Source organism: Chiloscyllium plagiosum, chromosome 7 (genome assembly GCF_004010195.1).
Source record: "Chiloscyllium plagiosum isolate BGI_BamShark_2017 chromosome 7, ASM401019v2, whole genome shotgun sequence".
Taxonomy (NCBI): Eukaryota; Metazoa; Chordata; class Chondrichthyes; order Orectolobiformes; family Hemiscylliidae; genus Chiloscyllium; species Chiloscyllium plagiosum.
Window position 1 is genome coordinate 58982583 of NC_057716.1, and position 21305 is coordinate 59003887.

Here is a 21305-nt window from a genome sequence, read left to right on the forward strand (position 1 = left end):
ATGGAACACGAAGAAGCTTCAGTGGGCAGGATTAAGGAAAACCCTAAGGCGTTTTACACTTATGTGCAGAACACAAGGATGACCAGAGTGAGAGTAGGGCCGATCAGTGATAGTGGAGGGAACTTGTGCCTGGAATTGCAGGAGGTAACAGAGATCCATAACGAATATTTTGCTTCAGTTTTCACTACTGAGAGGGACCTTGACATTTGTGAGGACTGCGTGAAACAGATTGATATGCTTGAACAGGTTGACGTTGAGAAGGAGGATGTGCTGAAAATTTTGAAAAACATAAGGATATAAAGGGATATACCCAAGATTGCTACAGGAAGCGAAGGAAGATATTGCTGCATCTTTGGCAATGATCTTTGCATCCCCACTGGTCATTGGAGTAGTACCAGATGATTGGATACTGGCAAATGTTACTCCCTTGTTCACGCAAGGGAATAGAGAAAATTCTGGAAAGTACAGACCAATCAGTCTTATGTCTGTGGTGGGCAAAATATTGTAGCAGATTTAGAGAAACAGGATTTATTGTTACTTGGAAAAGCATAGTTTGATTAGAGATAGTCAGCATGGCTTTGAGAGGGGCAGGTTATGTCTCACAAACCTTACTGCACTCCTTGAGGATGTGACAAACCATATCGATGAAGGCAGAGCAATGGATGTGATGTTCATGGATTTTAGCAAGGCATTTGGTAATGTTCCCCATGGTAGGCTCATTCAGAAAATAAGGAGGCATGGGATACAGATAAATCTGGCTGTCTGGATACAGAATTGGCTGGCCCATAGAAGACAGAGGGTGGTTGCGAGAGTGTGTACAAGGGAAAGCAGACAGGGAAAGAGTTAAGTTCTGAGTTTTGTGAAACGAGAGGTTCAGCTAAGCATGACTCGGATAAGAACTTACAGTTAACAATGGGGTGCTGGAGGCAAAGTAATAGGTTAACAAGGTGGAAAAGCAGTCATTATGTCCAGCCATTTAACATTATTGGAAGCATTCAGTATGCAAGGTCAGCTAACAAAGGGAAAAGTATCTATTGTACTAATCCAGTTAACAAGGTTAAGAACATTCATTGTACAACAGCAAAAGGCTTGGTCTCTGCTATTGATACTTGTTGATTGTAACGGTCGCTCAGTTAATATGTAAGCTGCCTTATCTGGATGCTATTTCCTGGAAAATGACTACAGGTATATAGCTCATTGAGAAACTGCTGTTCCAGAGAAGACCGAGAACTCATATCTCTGTGCACATGGGCAATCGTTCTTTCTCCCTCCAGGGCCTGGAATAAAGATGAAGGAGGTAAAACTACAATGTGTCTCTGAGCATTTTGCTTCCATTGAGGGGGGAAACAGGACAAAAGTAGAAGATCAAAAGTACTCAGCCTGGAGCTCGGTGACCAGTGGTGTTCCATAGGGATCTGTTCTGGGACCTCTGCTCTTTGTGAGTTTTATAAATGACTTGGATGAGGAAGTGGAAGGGTGGGTTAGTAAATTTGCCGATGACATGAAGGTTGGAGGAGTTTTGGATAGTGTGGAGAGTTGTTGTACATTGAAAGAGGACATTGACATGATGCAGAGCTGGGCTGAGAAGCGGCATATGAAGTTCAACATGAAGAGATTCATTTTGGAAGGTCGAATTTGAATGCAGAATACAGGATTGAAGGCAAGATTCTTCGAGTGTGGAGCAACAGTGGGATCTTGGCATCCATGTCCATAGATCCCTCAAAGTTGCCACCCAAGTTTTTAGAAGGCATATGGTGTGCTGGCTTTCATTAGCGGGGGATTAGGTTTAAGAGCCGCAAAGTTATGCTGCAGGTCTGTACAGCCCTGGTTACACACTTGGAATACTGTGTTCAGTTCTGGTCGCCTCAATATAGAAAGGATATGGAAGCTTTCGAGGGTGTCGAGGAGATTTATCAGGATGCTGCATGGACTGGAGAGCATGTCTTATGAAGTAAGGTTGAAGGAGCTAGGGCTTTTCTCATTGAAATGAAGAAGGATGATTAGTGACTTGATAGAGGTGTACAAAATGAGGCGGCATAGGTAGAGTAGATAGCCAGAGACTTTTTCCCATGGTGGAAATGTCCATCACAGGGGGGCATAATTTTAAGGTGATTGGGGGAAGATTTAGGGAAGATGTCAGAGACAGGTCCTTTACACAACAGTGTTGGGTGCATGGAATGCACTGCCAGCAGTGGCTGTAGAGTCATATACATTAGAGATACCAATATTTGAGTGACTCTTAGATAGATACGTGGAAGATAGTACAATGAAGGCTATGTAGGTTAGTTTGATCTTCGAGTAGGATAAAAGGTCAGCACAACACCGAAGGCCAAAGGTGCTGGACTGTTCTATGTAATATCGAGGTTTGGACTGACAAGTGGCAAGTACCATTCCTGTCACATAGGTGCTAGGAAATGACTAACAACATTCTTGGGGTTACCACTCACCAAAAAGTGAACTAGACTACCCATAGACAAGCTACAAAGGCAGGTTAGAGTCTAGGAATCTTGCAACAACTAACTAACTCCCCAAAACCTGTCAGCCATTTACAAAGCACAAGTCAGGAGTGTGAAGGAACACACCCCACATGCCTGGATAAGTGTAGTCTCAGCAACACTCAAAGCATGACAATCCAGGACAAAGCAGCTCACTTGATGGCACCACAACCAGAAATATGCACTCCCTCCACCATTGCACCATCTTCAAGATACACTGCAGAAATTCCCACCACTCCTTTGATAACACTTCCCAAACCCATGAACAGTACATTCTAGAAAGACAAGAGCAGGAAATATGTGGGAACACTACCCACATGTTTCCCTCCAAGCCACTCATCATGCTGACTGAAAAGCATATTGACAATCCTTCAGAGCCACTGGGTCAAAATCCTGGAATCTTGTTCCTAACAACATTGTGGGTGTAAACCAAATGGACTGCAGTAGTTCAATATCTAGTTCACCATCACCTTCCTCAGAGCAATTAGGGATGTGCAATAAATGTTGGCCCAGCCAGTGAAGCCCACTTGCCAATGAATGGGATATTTAATTGTTAGCACACATGACAAACCTTAGACTAATACTGGAATGAACCAGCGCTAAGACCGTAAGGTGTAGAGGCAGAAGTAGGCCCTTTGGCCTATCCAGTCTGCTCTGCCATACAATGAGATCTTGCCTGATCTGATAACCCTCAATTCCACATTCTTTCCCCCATCACCTTCAATTCCCTTACTGATTAAAAATCTGTCCATCTCAGTCTTGAATATATTTAACAACCCAGACTTATCAGCCTACTGCAGTAAAGAATTTCAAATTCACTACCATCAGAGAAGAAATTTCTAATCTCTGTCATAAATGGGTGACCCCCTTACATGATCATGCCCTCTGATCTGAGATTCTCCATATCTACCCTGTCAAGTCTGCTATGAATCTTATGTTTAAATAAGGTCTCCTCACAATCTTTTAAACTCCAAAGAGTACAGGTCCAGTTCAACCTTTCTTTAAAAAGATCACTCCATACCCAGAATCAACCTAGTCAACCTCCTTTGGATTGCCTCTAAACCCACCATACTTTCCCTCAGATAAGCAGATCAAAACCGTTCACTGTATTCCAGATATAGTCTAATGAGTGCCTTGTAGAGATTTAGCAAGACCTTCCTATTTTATACTCCATTCCCTTGAAATAAAGGCTAACACAGTCAATTTGTCTTCCCTACTACCTGCTGAACTTCTATGCCAGCTTTTTGTGACTCATGAGCAAAGACATCCAATCCTTCTATATTGCAGCTTTTTGCAGTCTTTCTCCATTTAAATAATATTCAGCTCTTTTGTTTTTTCTGCAAAACTGAATATTTCCACACATTATGTTCTATCACAGGTTTAAGCCCTGTCGACATATCTATACTACTTACTATCTGTTGGTTCATTTTGTTAGTATGATGAAATGGTTTGGTTTCTTAAATATTAAAATTGCACAGACAAATGAACATCATTAATACAACTAGCAAAGGCAGAAATAAACAATAATTTTGTGATGCTTCTTTTTACTGTCTATTAATTTGAAACAATGAACTACAGTATGCACTACTTAAGACAAGGAATAATTTAACATGTAACTGCACTCGAATTGAATTCTGCAGTAAAACAAAACCAGCTTAAAAATTACTACGTGAAATTATCCCTGCAATAGATATGTCTCAACATAGGCCTTAAAATCTTAAATATATAAATTGATTCATAAACTGAATATCCTTTAATATAATCTAATTTCAGGACCAAATGTCTTGACTGCTGCTTAGAAAGACCATATCTTATGAACTTCTGAAGTTTGCTGGGAATGGACTAAATTAATAAAATGGGAAATCTTCATAGCTGGCATGGAAAATTTCAATTGAGGGGACTGCTTGAAGCTCTTGATATTAAGGCTAAGGGAAAACTTAGGTCAGGGCAAGCAGTTTGGCTCTCCAGATGCCACATGCAATGTCGGTTGATCTTGCAGAGCATTGACCGTGTAAATTAAAATTACGAGCGTGCCACATTAATAATGCTCTCAAAAACAGAAAATGATGAAAATGTCAGCATTTATACATACAGATAGTTCTTCTATAATGCAATGGTTGCGTTCTTGTGCAACACTCACTTTATAGAAAAGTCCTGCTTTACAAACAGCGCTTAAAGTGTTGGTGACATAATTGCATTACAGCCAACACACGTTTCAAAGGTTTGTGTTTTGGAGAAAAATCTGGTTGTAATACTAGCTGTTAAAGAATTCATTAAAGAACATTGTAAATTTCCGCTGTCAAGTGTAGAGAAGTATTTCAGTCAAAACTCAGACAATATCATTTTCAACTTGAAGTGCATTACAGTATTGTGATTATAAACTCAAAGGTCCAGCATAAATTCAGCAAATGTAAGCATATATAATAATTACTGGGACTCAGTGCATGTCTTATAGGTAATAATATTATTTCAAAAAATGGAATTAACCAAACCAACAACACAATTAATCACAGCTAGGCTTCTGTTTTGATAAATCAGAGCGCACACAAATGTAGAGCGCCACAAGATGAGTTAATTCCTATTTATTGATATTTATTATTTAGACAATACACATTATGCCATGTGAAGAAAGTGTAAACTAAATTATGCAACTATTTAGCATGATGTCTATACATCAAAGCGCAAGAGGTTTTAAATATGTAATTACAGTGCACATTAAACATATCTGACCGATTATGAAACCAAACAAAACGAAATAATTCTACAAAAGAAATGCCTGCCTGTTTATTTAATTCAAAAAAAATCTATAATGCAAGCCAATTTAATGATCAAATGAAGAATCTTCTTGGAGTGCATTGTAGCTCAGTATCAGCTGTGCAGGGATTTACAGCTCCAGTTACATAGAATATGCATAATGCAGTTGGTGCAGAAATGAAAAGCAAGACAAAGAAAAAAAGACTACACCTTAAGTGAAGACAGTTTCACAAAATTTGTGTACCCTCTGTTCACTTATTTATTCTCCAGAGATCAAATCTGTTCATTTCGAATACATCTACTTTAATGCTAAGAACCCGAGGGCTCAGACATGCAACTCCTGGCAACAGATGTGCAAATTCTCAGCCTCATTAATTTCCATTTTTGTTGAGGTTAAACAAAAAGATAACCCTTTTGAAAGATTAAATGCGTTAATCATATAAGTTTAACCCAATTACACAAAAGTCAACAAGGGATTGTATGTTTAAGAAAATTCTACACTATGCAGGGTTGTTTACAGAATTATTTTCCTCCCATCTGGCTGCACAAAGACAAGTGATACTTCACAAGTAAACCTGAAACAGTTTAAATACAAGCATAGCTTGGCGAAACAGACAGCACAAGGTCCTGTACATAATTTTCAACAACTGTTCATGAGTTGATTTCAGCCAAGGTAACATTTCAGTTTTTATAAATGAGCCAATGTATCTTTAAAGCTAAAAAGGGGGAAAGGATGCTAGGATTCCCAGTCCGCACAGCTATCTCTTAATGCAAAATATAAGAAACAGGATCTATATTTAACTCTTGGTAGAATGACCTTTCAACAGTGGAAAAAAAAATTCACAAAAAGGCACAAAACTAAGTTGAGGCACCAAAGGTCCTATCTATTTTACATATAGTGCCTTTAATGTAACAAATCTTCCCATGCAATTATGCAGTCATCAGTGATCATCGCCACCTTCAATCTCAAGACTGAGGGAAGGTCATTGGAGAAGCAGCTGAAAATGGTTGGGCCGAAGACACTGCTGGAGTTCCTCAGGGTAATGTCCTTGGACTGTCAACATCCACACCCTTTTTTTATGCTAAGTATGACTCCAGCCAATGGAAATATTTCTTCCACAATCCTAGTGAAGTCATTCTCACCTTGTCTCTAAACTTAAACTCTTTTGACAATGTTTGTACCAACACTGTAACGTGATCAGGAGCTGAACTGTCCTGGTGAAATCCAAAATAAATATCAGCGAGCAGGTTACTACTGAGTAAGTGTTGCTTGATAGCACGATCGATAGACAACCAATAGATTTCTCCAGGAAGTGTAGAAATTGTGCATTAAGAACAGCTTAGTTGGCAACATTCATCACTGAGTCAGAAAGTTCAAATTCAAGTCCCCACTCCAGAAACTTGAACAAAAACAACATGCAGAACTGAGGCATCATCTTTGTTAATTTATCAATATTAAACAGAAAGCACATCTGACCGAAAAATTATTTCAAGAAACAAATGAGTTCTCCCAGGTCCTGGTCAATATTTATCCTTCAATACACATCACAAAATCAAATAATTTGTTTGTTAACAATTTGCTGTTCGTGATCCCTGCACAACTTTCATCATCATAGAATCCCTACAGTGTGGAAACAGGCCATAAGGCTCAACAAGTCCACACTGACACTCCAAACAGTAATGTACCCAGACCCATTCCCCAATTACTCTACATATACCCCTGACTAATGCACCTAACCTACACATCCCTGAACACTATGGCATGGCCAATTCAGCTAACCTGCATGTCCATGGATTGTGGGAGGAAACCAGAGCACCTGGAGGAAACTCTCACAGACAGGGGGAGAAAGTGCAAACCTCACCCAGACATCTACCCGAGGCTGGACTCAAACCCGGGTCCATGGTGCTGTAAGGCAGCAGTAATAACTACTGATACACAGTGCTGCCCTAACTTTCCTACATTACAACAGTACCTACACTTCAAAATTATTCACTGATCATACAGCATGATAAAATAACCTGATTTAATGAGAAGCACCAGACAAATGCTGATACCTTTTTACTGGGATCATTATCAGAATATGCCAAAACACACCTGAGTCAGAAACTGCTTTGTTAAAAATGTGTTCTGCACAGTCCAATTAGAAAAGCTGCCATAAAAGGCAAAAAAGGTAACACTGCCATGCAAGAGTAGCACTTTTAGAGCCTAGATTACAAGGCACATAATGAAGATCTACATTATTTCAACAATTATACAGCTACATTCACAATCTTGAACCTTGATCGAATTGGACCAGCATAGATAGTCAATGCAAAGAATATGTTGATGATGATAATTATAAATCTATCATGGTAAACAACAACAACAACATGGTGGGCTGAAGGACCTGTTCTTCTGCTGTACTCTTCAATGTTCTATATACAAGTTAACTATTGTGGACTATAGTTGGGAATACGAAAAGTTTTCTTCAAATAAAATCAAGGTTAAATTAAACAAAATCACATAGGCTTCAATTAACATTTGCATTTATTGTTTCATTAGTTGTTACCAACCAACTATTAATTAAAATGCATGATTAGCCAAGGGTCTTAAGACGTTAGTTTTGCATGAACTGGTTTGTCTGAAGTATTAGCTATTGTTCGCCAATCATTCACAAGACAAACAAGTCTAGCAGGTGTTTAGTTGAGCTATACTTCTGCATCATTTAACAATTCTGTGATGTGGCATCACCACAATGTGCACTGTGCAGCAACTGTGAAAGTCATATTTTTCAATTGTGTTCATTTGTCTCAAATGCAATTGCACCAACAAATTAAAAATAAAGTATTTACTGAGTTTATACACAAATTGACAATAACTAACTATCTTCCACAGAACATTGCAAAGCTACAAGAATTGACATATAACTTCCTTTTTATAAAAACTTTTAACAATGTGTCAATTTATCAGTTATGGCATATAAAGATAAGATTCTGGATTAGTGGTGCTGGAAGAGCACAGCAGTTCAGGCAGCATCCGAGGAGCAGTAAAATCGACGTTTCGGGCAAAAGCCCGAATCTGGTTTCCAGCATCTGCAGTCATTGTTTTTACTCTATAAAGATAGATGTTTGACAAAAATAATGGAAAAAGTTAACAATTGAATTCTAAACCTTCAAGATGATATTTTCTTGCTAAGTAACAAACTTATTTCAATACTTCAAACTCACCTCCAAAATATATCAGGATTAGGAATACTGCTGAGAAATAAATTCAGTAACACAGTTCAGCTCTGATCGCCGAAGATTAAGACTAGCATTAATTTAGCATACTAAATCAAGAAAATATACTGGTTATATTTAGAAAGAGTTTTTCTTCCAATTTTTTTTTCAAACGCAAAACTTTATTCTGTTTATCAGGCATTAAGAACCTCAGTGTTCAATGCCAAGAGTGTTAAACCTAGATAATGAAGAAAACTGCTCAAAATATCAGCGTTAATTCTCAATTTAAAGATAAATATTATCAAAGGCTTCACTTTTAGGAGAGAATTTTTTTTAAGAATACCAACTTTGACAATGAAATGAGCTCAGTCATTTGTGAACAAATTTGGAAACTACAAATGTCGATTCTCCTGCTCCTTGGATGCTGCCTGACCTGCTGCGCTTTTCCAGCAACACATTTTTAAGCTCTGATCCTCAGCATCTGCAGTCCTCACTTTTTCACAACATGCAGTGTAAATTACATTTTAAATCTATTAACTAGTTATAGTCTTCCAATAAACTAGGTAACATGAATGTTTTTGTCTTTGAGCCTGGCGATTTTATTACCCTGCTAAAAATAATATGTTAAGCAGTTCATGTTTGCATAGTAAAATCAAAAACTTAATTATTTCTAAAGAAAATGACATTTTTGTAAGTAGCTCTGATTCCTTAAATGGTAAACAAGCAAGCAGGTAGCAATTTTTTTGTACTTCTGCATTTTACAAGCTGTTTGCTTTTCAGGGTTAAATGTAACACTACAAATGTCTTATTTGATTACATTGCAAGTAACAACAGTCTAAGATCAAGAGGCACATCAAACCACAAAGTGTTTGCAGTGTGCCACAGTCATCCAAACCTTGAGGTGCATTTAAGTTGTAGCACAATCCAGCCTGCATGTTAACTCCCACAAAAAAGGAACAAATCAACCTCATGACACTCTCATACGATTTACATCATCATTTTCTGATGATGACATCTCTACAATGGATAGGAAACTCCTGCAATCATACCAGCTGCCTTTGATGCAGCGATATTTTAATCACAATTGCAATAGCAGTATCATACAATTGCAGAAAACTGTTAGGGAAAACCAGATCATTCACTTTTTTTTAAAAAGTCTATGCATTTATTTTCCCTTGAACCTTCTAAACTGGTCATAATTATCTGCTAACTTCAATTACTCTTCAATATTTCTTCTTTTCTATAATTTAATTTCCTTTGAAAACAATTTGTGGATAATTTACGAATGCTACCTAAACAACTTCAACATTTAAAGAGAAATAATAATCTCATTCTATTTGATATTAGCTTTAATTTATGCCTGCCAGTAAATTTCTTGCTGATCAACACTAATAATATCACAATTTGTTTTACAGTGGTCGTATCTCTGCATCAGGGCCATAAGGTCCTGTTTTGAATCTCACCTGCACAGGCGACGTGTCATATTATACCTGATTGAATAGTTGTTTCAAAATACCTACCCCCTCCTATTCCTAAAAATATTTGGTAGATCACAATTCATTCCTCTCAGCACTAGCAATTAGGTTTTGGCTTCCAGGAAACAGGCATAAACATGAGAAGCATCTTTCTACAACAATGACAATTCTTTTATTCAATCTCATTAATCACTTTATCCTGTCCTCACCTTCCATCCGGCAAGGTTCCCTCCCATCACCATAATATGTATGAGTTCAACATAATCTAGTTTCTCGCCTAACTTTCTTCATGTCATTTCCAAGCTTATTACGTCCATGGAGCCCACCACTTAATCCCTTGAACTTATTTCCACTCAATACCTGACCACCTGAATTGCCTCCTAAGCTGGATGATATTGTAGATGGTTCTCTCACCTCAGATATTGTGCCACTGCACTGGGTCAAAATTCTCTGACTCCCTCCCTAACTGCACTGTTTCACAGTTGATTAAACCATCCTCTTGCAACACTTCTCTATCATACACAAGTGAGATTGCCCTCATCTAGTTCCAATCTTACCTATCTTTTGTCTGAAACTGACCAATGTTTGGTAACCTCAGCATCCTATTTACTATAAGGATAAGTTTCCGATTACCCATCCTCTACAAACTAAGTCAAATTATAGTTGCCTTCAGCTCTAACAATGCCACAATTTTATAATACGCATTAGGTGTTATTTGACAATGGCCTACACCAACCCATCAAAACCAGTCAAACATTGCAGCATCTGACAGCTGTCATCTTGGTTTCTATTGCAGTACAAGTAGAAATTAATCAATGTCCAGGTATTGCAATTTTTAGCTCAAAATTCAGCTGTTGCAGTTTTTAGATTGGTAACTGCAGCCATGATGGAAGCAATGTGCAAAGGGGCTTGTCACAGGAGTCCTGCAATATGCCCTTCAACCCCAGGAAAGTGACAATGGTCTTATGAAGCAGAAGCCTTCTGTCCAGACTTGTGATGACAACAATTACCTTTACACCACGGCCATTCCACCAATGATCTTGCAGTTGTCTGTCAAACAAACAGTCAGCCCAGATGCTGTCACCCATGTCACAATGGTAGTGTCCAAAACTGGACTATTATACTCAGACAGCTCGAAATCGTCCAAGATCAGATGCAATCCTGTTCCCTGAAAGTCAGTGGCTTTTCACTATTACGCTGCAGCAACTTGGGTGATACTTCATAGATCAAGTAGGAGAAGGAAAGGCACACAGGAATAACAATAAATAACAGTGCACAGGGATGCTTAGTTTATATTTACGGCATAATTTATATTTAATTTGGAAAACCCAATATATTCACTTTTACCTCTGTGCTTTGGCAAAATGAATGGCACAATAATTAAAAAAAAGGGTGATAGGTAAAGTATGGGATTATTGACAAATGGGGAACAGAAACTGCATTTACGAGAATTACACTCAGACAATTCATTCACAGACAGTCTGACCAGAAAGGTTAAAAATCACACAACACCAGGTTATAGTCCAACAGGTTTAATTGGAAGTACACTAGCTTGTTGTGTGATTTTTAACTTTGTACACCCCAGTCCAACACCGGCATCTCCGAATCATGACCAGAAAGGAGTTGTGCCACTTACTCCTTACTTTGCTTTTCTTTTTCTAGTGCTTTGTCAAGTAGCTAGTAGCAAAACCTGTGCCATTAAAGGAAACACACATCAGATCTCTATGAAACTTGATCTTCATTTGATCTTCAAGTATGAAGGATTTTTTCAGATCAGTCCAAACATCGCAAGTGTAATTTCAGCTCACGGGTCAAGATGCTTAGGGAGGGAATTCAGAGTTTAGAAACCGAATGACCAAACACTAAACTGAAGCCCCAGCCATCAATAAGAACAATTAAAACAGGGATGTGCCAGGTGCAAGATGCCAGATTTAGAGGGGTAAAAAAATCTTGAAAGGTTTAAGGCACTATATATAAATGTAAATTGTTATTTGGACTCTGTCAAATTTTTAATCCACTGGTTATGCTCCTGTGATACATTGGGATGCTGTACAATTTTACAGAAATCATACTGTACTCTCACGTGTCAACACCCTCAAGTGATAACTTATCTGCAAAGTTTTGCAAAATAATTTACCTTTGATACACTACGGCTCGATCTATTCTTGCCCACTTTACACAGTTATATTTGGTCATGCAGGTGTCCAAGTTGCAAACAACATTTCACCAAGGTTAAGAATCTCCAAGTATGGAATTGACATTGTGCACACCATACCTGCTGAAGCCTGGGGGCCTTGGTGAAGGTTGCAAAAGAGCCAAGGGTTCAGTAAAATACTACCACATGCTCATTAGTGAAGACCACTGATAATTTTCTTACTAATTAATCACCCAGGTCTACCTTAAACAGAAGGATTGGCAAATTTCCTACAGCGACGAAAAAGAATCCAAGATATCAGTTATCGAATCTGAACCATTATTTAAGAACATGACGGTTTACTTCATGATGTTCCTTGTGGCAGTGTAGCTTAGAGTGAAAGCATCATGTCAGTGGTAACATTCCCATTGTAAACTAATAGAGAAAGTGAAGTCACATGGTGTGGTGTTCTCGCTAGGTAGATAAAGGACTGGTTGAGCAACAGGAGACAAGAGTAGTAGTAGTTGAAGAGAGTTTCTCAAAATGGAGAAAGGTGACCAGTGGTGTTCCACAGGGATAAGTGCTGGGGCCACTATTGTTTGTGATATACATAAATGATCTAGTGCAGATGACACAAAGATTGGTGGAGTAGCAGAAAGCATAGGGGACTTTCAAAGAATACAGGAGAATATAGATAGACTGGAGAATTGGGTGGAGAAGTGGCAGATGGAGTTCATCCAGGCAAATGTGAGGTGATGCATTTTGGGAAGTTAATTCCAGAGCAAATTATACTGTAAACGGAAGAGCCTTGTAAAAAGTTGATGAGCAGAGAGATCTGGGAGTTCAGGTCCATTGTACCCTGAAGGCTGCTGCACAGGTAGAGTGGTCAAGAAGGCATATAGTATGCTTGCCTTCATTGGACAGGGTACTGAGTATAAGAGCTGGCAAGTCATGTTAAAATTGTACACAACGTTGGTTCAGACGCATTTAGAATACTGTGTACAATTCTGGTCGCCACATTATCAAAAGAATGTGGACACTTTGGAGAGGGCGCAGAGAAGGTTTACGAGGATGTTGCTTGGTATGGAAGGTGCTAGCTATGAAGAGAGGTTGAGTAGGTTAGGATTGTTTTTGTTAGAAAAAAAAAGAGATTGAGGAGGACCTGATGAGGTCTACAAAATCATGAAGGGTATAGATAGGGTAGATAGAGATAAGCTTTTTCCCAGGGTGAAGAATTCAATAATGAGAGGTCACGCTTTCAAGGTGAGTGATGAAAAGTTTAAGGGGGAATACATGTGGCAAGTACTTTACAAGAGGGTGGTAGGTGCCTGGAACACGTTGCCAGCAGAGGTAGTAGAGGCAGGCACGGTAAGTTCATTTAAGATGCCTCTGGACAGATACATGAATAAGTGGGGAGCAGAGGGATACAGATGCTTAGGAATTGGGCAGTAGGTTTAGACAGTGGATTTGGATCAGCCCTGTTCCTGGGCTGTAAATTTTCTTTGTTCTTAGTTCTCAGGTACAGCTGAATACCCCAAGATTAAAACATTATAGCAGCTGCTAAACTAGCAGGCACTCACTGACATGATGCTTTGAGTATGGTTGCACATCAATTACAATTTTGGGAACGGTAACTCTCACATTTGTGGCACCTGTTAATTATGTGGGGCCTGCAAAACCGCATGCATGCATTCAACAACTCCCAATACAAGTGGCAATCCAACTAGCCTCGCAAGGCCATCTCACCACTCTTTCTTTTTTCATTCAACTATAAGAGAAGGCTATCTGCACAACACTGTTTAAGGTGTCTGCCACCTCCCTAATGCAGTGACATATATAAAACTAAAAACTCCTCAGCAAATTTCACCGGTTATTTCCATAGGTTAGCTATTGGCATCCAGATTGAACTCGACGGTGAATTTCATTGATACTGGTAGTACCTTTCAGTTGTTCAGCTGTCGGGAATGGCTAAATACCATGTCCTTGTTAAAATAGTACCCAGAGTACCCTTTGGAGATTCAGCCTTCTATCAAGGGCCCTCCTCCTCCTATGCATTGCTTTCTGCCTCCACTGCCTGTGCCTCATGCCCATGTCATTCTGCAGCCAAGTGGAAATACAACAACAGCCTCCATAATTGAAAGCAAGCTTTCTGCTGACAGGCTTCCAAGCTATCCTGATTTCTTTGTCATAGTCCAGCACCTCCAATTTTTTCAAAATACTAGCATTTTCCAAACTCTTCCAACAATACTGTAAATAGTATTTCTACTCATTCTGCAGCAGAAAACAATGAGGAAACATCACAATCAGAATCTGCTTAGTATTGTCAGCATATTATGTTTTCATTTCAGATTTCAAGCATCTAGAGGTATTTTGCTTTTACTGTAACATCACCTAGAAGTTCCATTCTAAATTGTTTCAATACTAATGGTGGGATTGGATGGGAGATGCAGGACACATAGTTCAGATACAAGTATTAGGGACAGGACATTAAAATGACTTTTGAATTCAAAAATGCTACACTAGTTGCCAAATTAACAGTATACACTGGTTAATGTTCATGTTACAGTCTGTCCACTCCAAAATTTATAGTTAATGGGCACCATACTTACACTAGCCCCTTCATAAATCAAAGCAGGTTGCATTTAGGTGACCTGAATTAATCATTTTATGAATTCCAGGCTTCTGTAAACATAAATCATGTGCGGCATGGATGGGTAAATAGACAAGGTCTTTTTTCTGAGGTAGGGATGTCCAGAGCTAGAGGACATAGATTTAGGGTGAGGGGAAAAGATATAAGAGAGACCTAAGGGGCAACTTTTTCACACAGAGGATGGTGCGCATGTGGAATGGGCTGCCAGAGGAAGTGGTGGAGGCTGGTACAATTGCACCATTTAAAAGGCATCTGGATGGGTATATGAATAGGATGGGTTTGGAGAGATATGGGCCGGGTGCTAGCAGGTGGGACTAGATTGGGTTGGGATATCTGGTCGGCATGGAGTTGGACCAAAGGGTCTGTTTCCGTGCTGTACATCTCTCAGACTCTACAGCATAGGCAGGTCAAGCTGTGGAGCTGAAATTCTGTTTTCATTTGCACCCTTCCAACTGTTTTATATTAGCAACTTTACTGTGCACAATTTCTGCAATATTTGCAAATGCTATTCATCAGCAAATTACAAGTGCTGAAATTTGAACAATTACAAATTTTTAGAGCAGGTCACTTCAATTCATTGATGCCCAGCTAAACCATTGAGCAAACTTATGAAACACAGATGCCTGATAACAGGCAATGGCAGAAATAATACATCACTAAGTTGAGGACAAGCCAAATAACATCAGTAACTGCAATTAAGAAAGATCAGTGGGAACTGACTAAATTATAAATTTTTGAACTCGTCATACACTTAACTCACATCTTATTTTATAATTTAATTGGAACAACCTCAAGTCACAAATATAAATGCACTTTTTAAAATAAATTCTACAAAACTACGGATTCAAAATACTCACTGTAAACAGAACCTTCTTTCTCATGTCAATTGTGGTTAAATACTAGAGAACAAAATTTGCAGAAAAATGAAAGCAAAGTGCTTGTTTATTGGACAAGATCTACATTCTCCACCTCTTCTGCCATATCTGTGTTATTTAAATCATCAAAGTGCTGAGATGTATTTCTTAAACTAGGTGTTGAACAGAAAACAGTACATTGCTGCACAATTTTACATGAAAACTCAACAGCTTACTGATTCCAGAAAAAATGCAAAACTTGTTCTAGACTCACAGAAGGAAGCTAAGTACTGCAGTTTTCGCTGCTAGTTGCTAGATCAGTGTCTGAGTTCTTGTGAACCAGAGCACCTATAATAAAATATATTAGAACACAGTTTATCTATAAATTCATCGCATTGTCACATTATGATATTCTAAAATAAAGATAATGTTGATTATAACGTTTTGCCAAATTGTTATACAAATATAGTTCACACGTCTATTGAACAGAATGCATTGCCATGTGCAGGTTCAATCACTGACTTTGCCAAACTACCAACATCAGGTGAACTAAATTAAATGGAGAACAAGTTTTAAATGAGGATTCTTACACTGGGTTGCTTGCATGAAGCTCAAGTTTAGCCAAAACGGTTCTTATGGTGCAGCTCTTAGGCCTCATGACACAGGTCATTGAGCTAAGGTCATAAAAAATAGTCACTTTTCAAAAGAAAATCAAATAGCTTAAAGTCATCAACAGAGCTAAACTACCCTAAGAAATTCCACATCAAAAACTGGGCACCTTCTGGCATTCAAAGTAGCTTTCTGCCTATTTCATTTTGGCCAAAGTCATGTTTCCACCTTTCAACAAAACTGTTTACTGACCAGTTTCATGCCTATTAGATTTTACAATGAGAAATAAAGTGTGCTTTAATTTGCTGCACTTTAATAAAGTTATTTTTTACAAAAATGTATGCTTCTAGTACAATCCTGTCTTGTTTAAACTTAGCCCCAATTTGGGACAAGGTGTTATATTGTTTAAGGCAACTGATATGGCTACATGGTACGTGGAGTAGGAACAAACCAAAAATATAAAACTGCATAAAGCAAGTCCAAACAAGTGAATATAACATAACCTGATGTAAAGAGGCATTACCCTATTTTTAAAAAGCTCATGAATAGGAAACCCAATGCATAAATATACACATAGCGTTTTGTTTCTGTCCATACATATCATGAAATAGTCCAGATTTTACACAGAATTCTAAAGTAACAATATTGTTAGTTCTAAACATAATGAGCAAAAGGAATACAAGACAACAGATCAGGCTCCGTTTTGATACTCAATTGTTGAATATCTGCTCAACATTATTTTGGCTCACATCTGTACTTGAGTAAAACACCAGAGGATTTCTGTACCTGAAAGGGAGTTATTACATCAAAAGTGGACAGAAAATGCATGTGCGATAGCAGAAGTTTTTAAAAAAGTATTAAAAATCCTAAGAAGAACAGAAAATAAAATGTCTACTGTAAACACCATCATTCCTAAGGTTGCCACTGAATTATTTCCAACTATAAAAACAACTGCAGAAATATTTTCTTGTAAAAGCATATAAAAGGTGAAAATAGGACATGCAACTCAATAAATGCAGCTAACTACATCAACTTAAAGAAATATTGCAAAGATCTGCCCAAATTGTTGGTGAAGTACAGTACCTGTCAACCACCAGTGACTTGAAGAAAATGTTTTCACAATATGTCTAGAGTATGCTGCCGTATCAGTTTCATTACATATTTTTGATTTCCAAATGTGATCTTGGTTTTTTTGTTTTAAAAAAATTTCTTCACTTAATTGTTTTTTGCATTTTGATCCTTTAGTTCTTCTTGAATTAGTGTTGCCCTCAATTTTAAAAGATATGCAAGTAGAAATTACTTCATTGCTTTTTGAACAAAAAGGAACACATCCATACACTGTAGTCTCTTGAGGAACAAAGTTATTTAATATCAGCTGCATAAACGGTGGTTTAATCAGGAAGTAGCCATTATCCCTCCACTGCACAGTAGTGACAGCTCTCGTAACAGACCGTGTTGTTTTTCAGTTTGTATGAATGAAGGAACGCATACATACTATATTGCCAACAGCTACTGACCTTTGAGGTCACAAACGCACTAGAGACAACTCTGTTATGAGAAAAAAAATCAGTTCAGAATGAACCACAAGCCAATGCTTCCTTGTACATTCTGAAGATTTCTAGAGCAGCTGGTCTCCACCACCCCATCTTGCCTTACACGCAAAACATGGCTGTCTTATTCAGAGATTAGCAATTATTGTAATGAGATACTGTCTGTGAGGTCAAAGCAATACTTCCTGCTGTTCACACATCATGATTTCCTGGAAACAACTAAAAGGCAGGTGGAGCAGTCAGCACACTGATGAGCTTGTACATATGAATAGAAACTCAAGCAGGTAAACCACATGCATATCACAACATGGAGCTCCACCTGATACCACAAAAAATCTTCTGCAAAATATCTTTGACTACCTTCCTATAAATAGATTGTAACCTAGGTTAAGCAATCACTTACAATTTGGTGCATGTTATATGGACACAAAAAAAAAACAAGCAAACAATATCTAATCAAAGGGGAAATTTTATTTACATTAATAATTACATTTCTAACAGTTTATAAATATTCTTACATTTAGAATGAAAAGATTTAGAAATAACTTTGCCATTCTAAAGTTGGAGGAAAAAATGTACAATGTGGAAAATATTATAAGCAGCATGCTAAATGAAACAGTCAAAATGCAGAAAATGTTTGCCAATAAGAAAACCAGTTTAGGAAATTGATGTAAAGTACTTTAAATTAAAAAAGAGAGTTAAGGTTACAAATCATCCAATTTGATTAAGTTTAATGTGATTTGTTTATTTTGATCAAAACAATCCATTACTTTAAGGACATGACTGATAAAATAATATTATTGCAAAACAGATCGAACCTCCAATTCACAAATTCTTGTTCCACACCACATAGGAAAAGATTTACAAACTTTGAATTAGTCAGTGAAAATTGTGAACAGCAAACAACCTAAATTTAAGACTGCATTTGACATCTGGAATGTGGTATGAAGTATACAATTAAAGCAGAGCTTTAGATTATTTCATCCAGATGAGATAAAGATTCATCATAGAAAACACAAAACTCTAGTCAAGGGGTTCAATTCCGATGTATGGAGAATTCTTCAATCTGAATAACGTTTTATTTTTCGGCTTTTAGACCTTATATTTTCCTGTTTCAGCAATGATTGCTCCCATAGACAAACACTCGGGTCGTATGACCTGCAACATACCTGCATCTGGCTAGTATTTAAGCAGTTTGTAACAGGTTCAGGATAAACAGGTAACTTACATATTTATATGCAAAATAACCATTAAACTCAAATATTCTCAAATTAACTGCCTTGATATCAAAAGATAGTACAACTAATATTTTGCTGAACTGTATAAATGGGAAACAAATTTATCACACAGTAAATATAGAGAAATAGAACACCAGTAAGCACAAAATTTACAGTAGCTACAAGCTTTACTTTCTATTTTCTAAGGAACAATAAAGTCATGATGGTTATTAAGCTACATTGAAAACGGGATGGAACAGAAGATGCCTGTACATTGAACGTTGCAATAATTTGGATTCTCTGCAAAACATTCAGGTCCGACAGACAGCTAGGTAGGCCACAAATTTACCAGATGAAGGAGCAGCACTCCATAAGCTTGTGACTTCAAATAAACCTGTTGGACTATAACCTGGTGTTGTGTGACTTCTGACTTTGCCCACTCCAGTCCAACACTGGCATCACCACATCATGACTTTACCAAGGTAGACGAGAAATTATTTTGAAACACAACTAAAATAATTTAAAAATAATTGGAACAAAGAAGAATTAAGTGGTTTGAAATTCAAAAAGCAGTCAGAGGCCAATGAAAATCATGAGTCACACATTTGACTTGAATTATCAGACTCTTGGAGAACAGTAACAATTTATGTTGTGCTTTTATTACAATTAAACATTTCAAGACACTCCATGGGAGATTATAAATCAAAATTATGACACTGAACCACACAAGGAAATGTCAGATCAGAAGGGGAGTTGACTGGAGTAGAATACAATGGTGTCCCAAGAAGAACTCAAGGATAGACAGAAACTTCTTGTGCAGCAGAAAATCTAAAAGAATGTCTTAAAGGATAGATCAAGATAAGGAAGTTGAGAGAGTCTGTAAAGAAGGTACCTCAGAGCTTGGGGCCAAAGCAAGTATTTAGTCCAGAGTTTGAAGAGTGCAAAATTCTGAAAGGAGTGAAGACTAGAGATTACAAAGGCAGAGGAAGGTTTTGAAAACAAGGATGAGAAATTTAAGACATTGCTTAACGAGAAGCCAGTGTAGATTGCTGAGCACATGGCTGATAGGGGCATGGAAATCGCTGAGTTAAAGAACAGGCAGCACAGTTTTGGATGACCTTATTGATGGGTGAAGTGTGGGAGATCAGCATGCAGTGTATTGGAAAAATTGAGTGTAGAGCAACTAGAGCTGCGAATAAGGATTTTAGCAGATGAGCCATGATGTCGTCCCATTTCCATATCAGTCGAAGCGAACACTCAGACGCAGTATGGCTCCACGTTCATCTTTATTCTAAACCCTGGAGAGACAGCAATCGCCCATGTATACAAAGACATGAGTTCTCGGTCTTCTTTCGAACAGCAGATTCTTAAGGAATTGTATGGTCACTTACAGAGAGCAGCATCCAAGGAAGTCATCATCTATATTGATTGGGTGACCATTACATTCAGCAAGCATCAACAGTGAAGATTAAGCCATCTGGCAATACATAATCGATGTTCTTCACCTCCTTGCCTCCAGTACCTCATTGTTTACTGCAAGTTCTTACCTGGTCAAAGTCATGCCAGCTGAGCCTTTGTCATGTAACCCTAAACTTAATTCTTTCCCTACCTGCTCATACCTTATACACATTCTCAATAAGTTATTTATTAAAATAAGCCAGAATCTGGCCAAAATAGACTGTGAACAGCCTTGAGGGTAAATCTACAGCATAACAATGAGAGGCATTCAAAAGGTACTGGGGGGAGTACAACATGTTCCCTTTAGATGTAGCAAAGTAGCAGCATTAAGCGCTGGATATCTTAGAACATGTAAGATTGGGTAAAAAGGAAAAGTGAGACTGATATCAGAAACAAAGGGAACAAAGCAATTGAGAAGTATAGAAAGTGCAGCAGGAAACCCAAGAAAGCAATCAGACAGCAAATAGAGGGCATGGGGAAAAATAAACACTGGTGGGAAGATTAGAGAGAACCTCAAGATATTCTACAAGAATATTACAAGGAAGAAATTAACCAGGGCCCAAAAGAGTCCAAGGAGGCAATCTGCACATAAAGGTGGAAGACATCGGTAGAGTGATAAACAACGACTTCCATCTGTTGCTATTCGGGAGGATAAGAACGCAAGTACAAAATTCAGAAAGATAGACTGCAAAGTTCTTGACTAGATTGATGTAAGAGGCAAGGAGGTACTGGAGATTATGGTGGGTGTAAAAATGGTCAAATCTCCAAGTGCAGATAAGCTGCATTGCATGCTACTGTGAGATACAAGGGAGGAATTAACTAAGGTCCTTACCAAAACTTTTGTATTGTCTATGGCCTCAGCTGAAGGATAGTTAATATGGTTCCAGTTTACAAGAAGAGTGGTAGAGATA

The 21305-nt window shown here is 38.0% G+C and overlaps 1 protein-coding gene across 14 annotated transcripts in view; it reads right to left on the reverse strand.

The window, feature by feature from the left end:
- Positions 1 to 21305, reverse strand: part of baz2ba (bromodomain adjacent to zinc finger domain, 2Ba) — a 356283-nt gene that overhangs the window by 200770 nt on the left and 134208 nt on the right. For 8 of the 14 annotated variants that reach the window (XM_043693833.1, XM_043693828.1, XM_043693824.1 and 5 more), the window contains exon 1: positions 17253 to 17789. The exons of 1 other annotated variant lie outside the window; for it this stretch is intronic. In XM_043693833.1, the coding sequence (XP_043549768.1) occupies positions 17253 to 17550 (298 nt within the window). In that variant the 5' untranslated portion in view covers positions 17551 to 17789. Of the gene's footprint in view, positions 1 to 17252; positions 17790 to 21305 lie in introns of those variants that run through there. 5 more of the 14 variants (XM_043693835.1, XM_043693832.1, XM_043693830.1 and 2 more) reach the window with 1 other exon arrangement.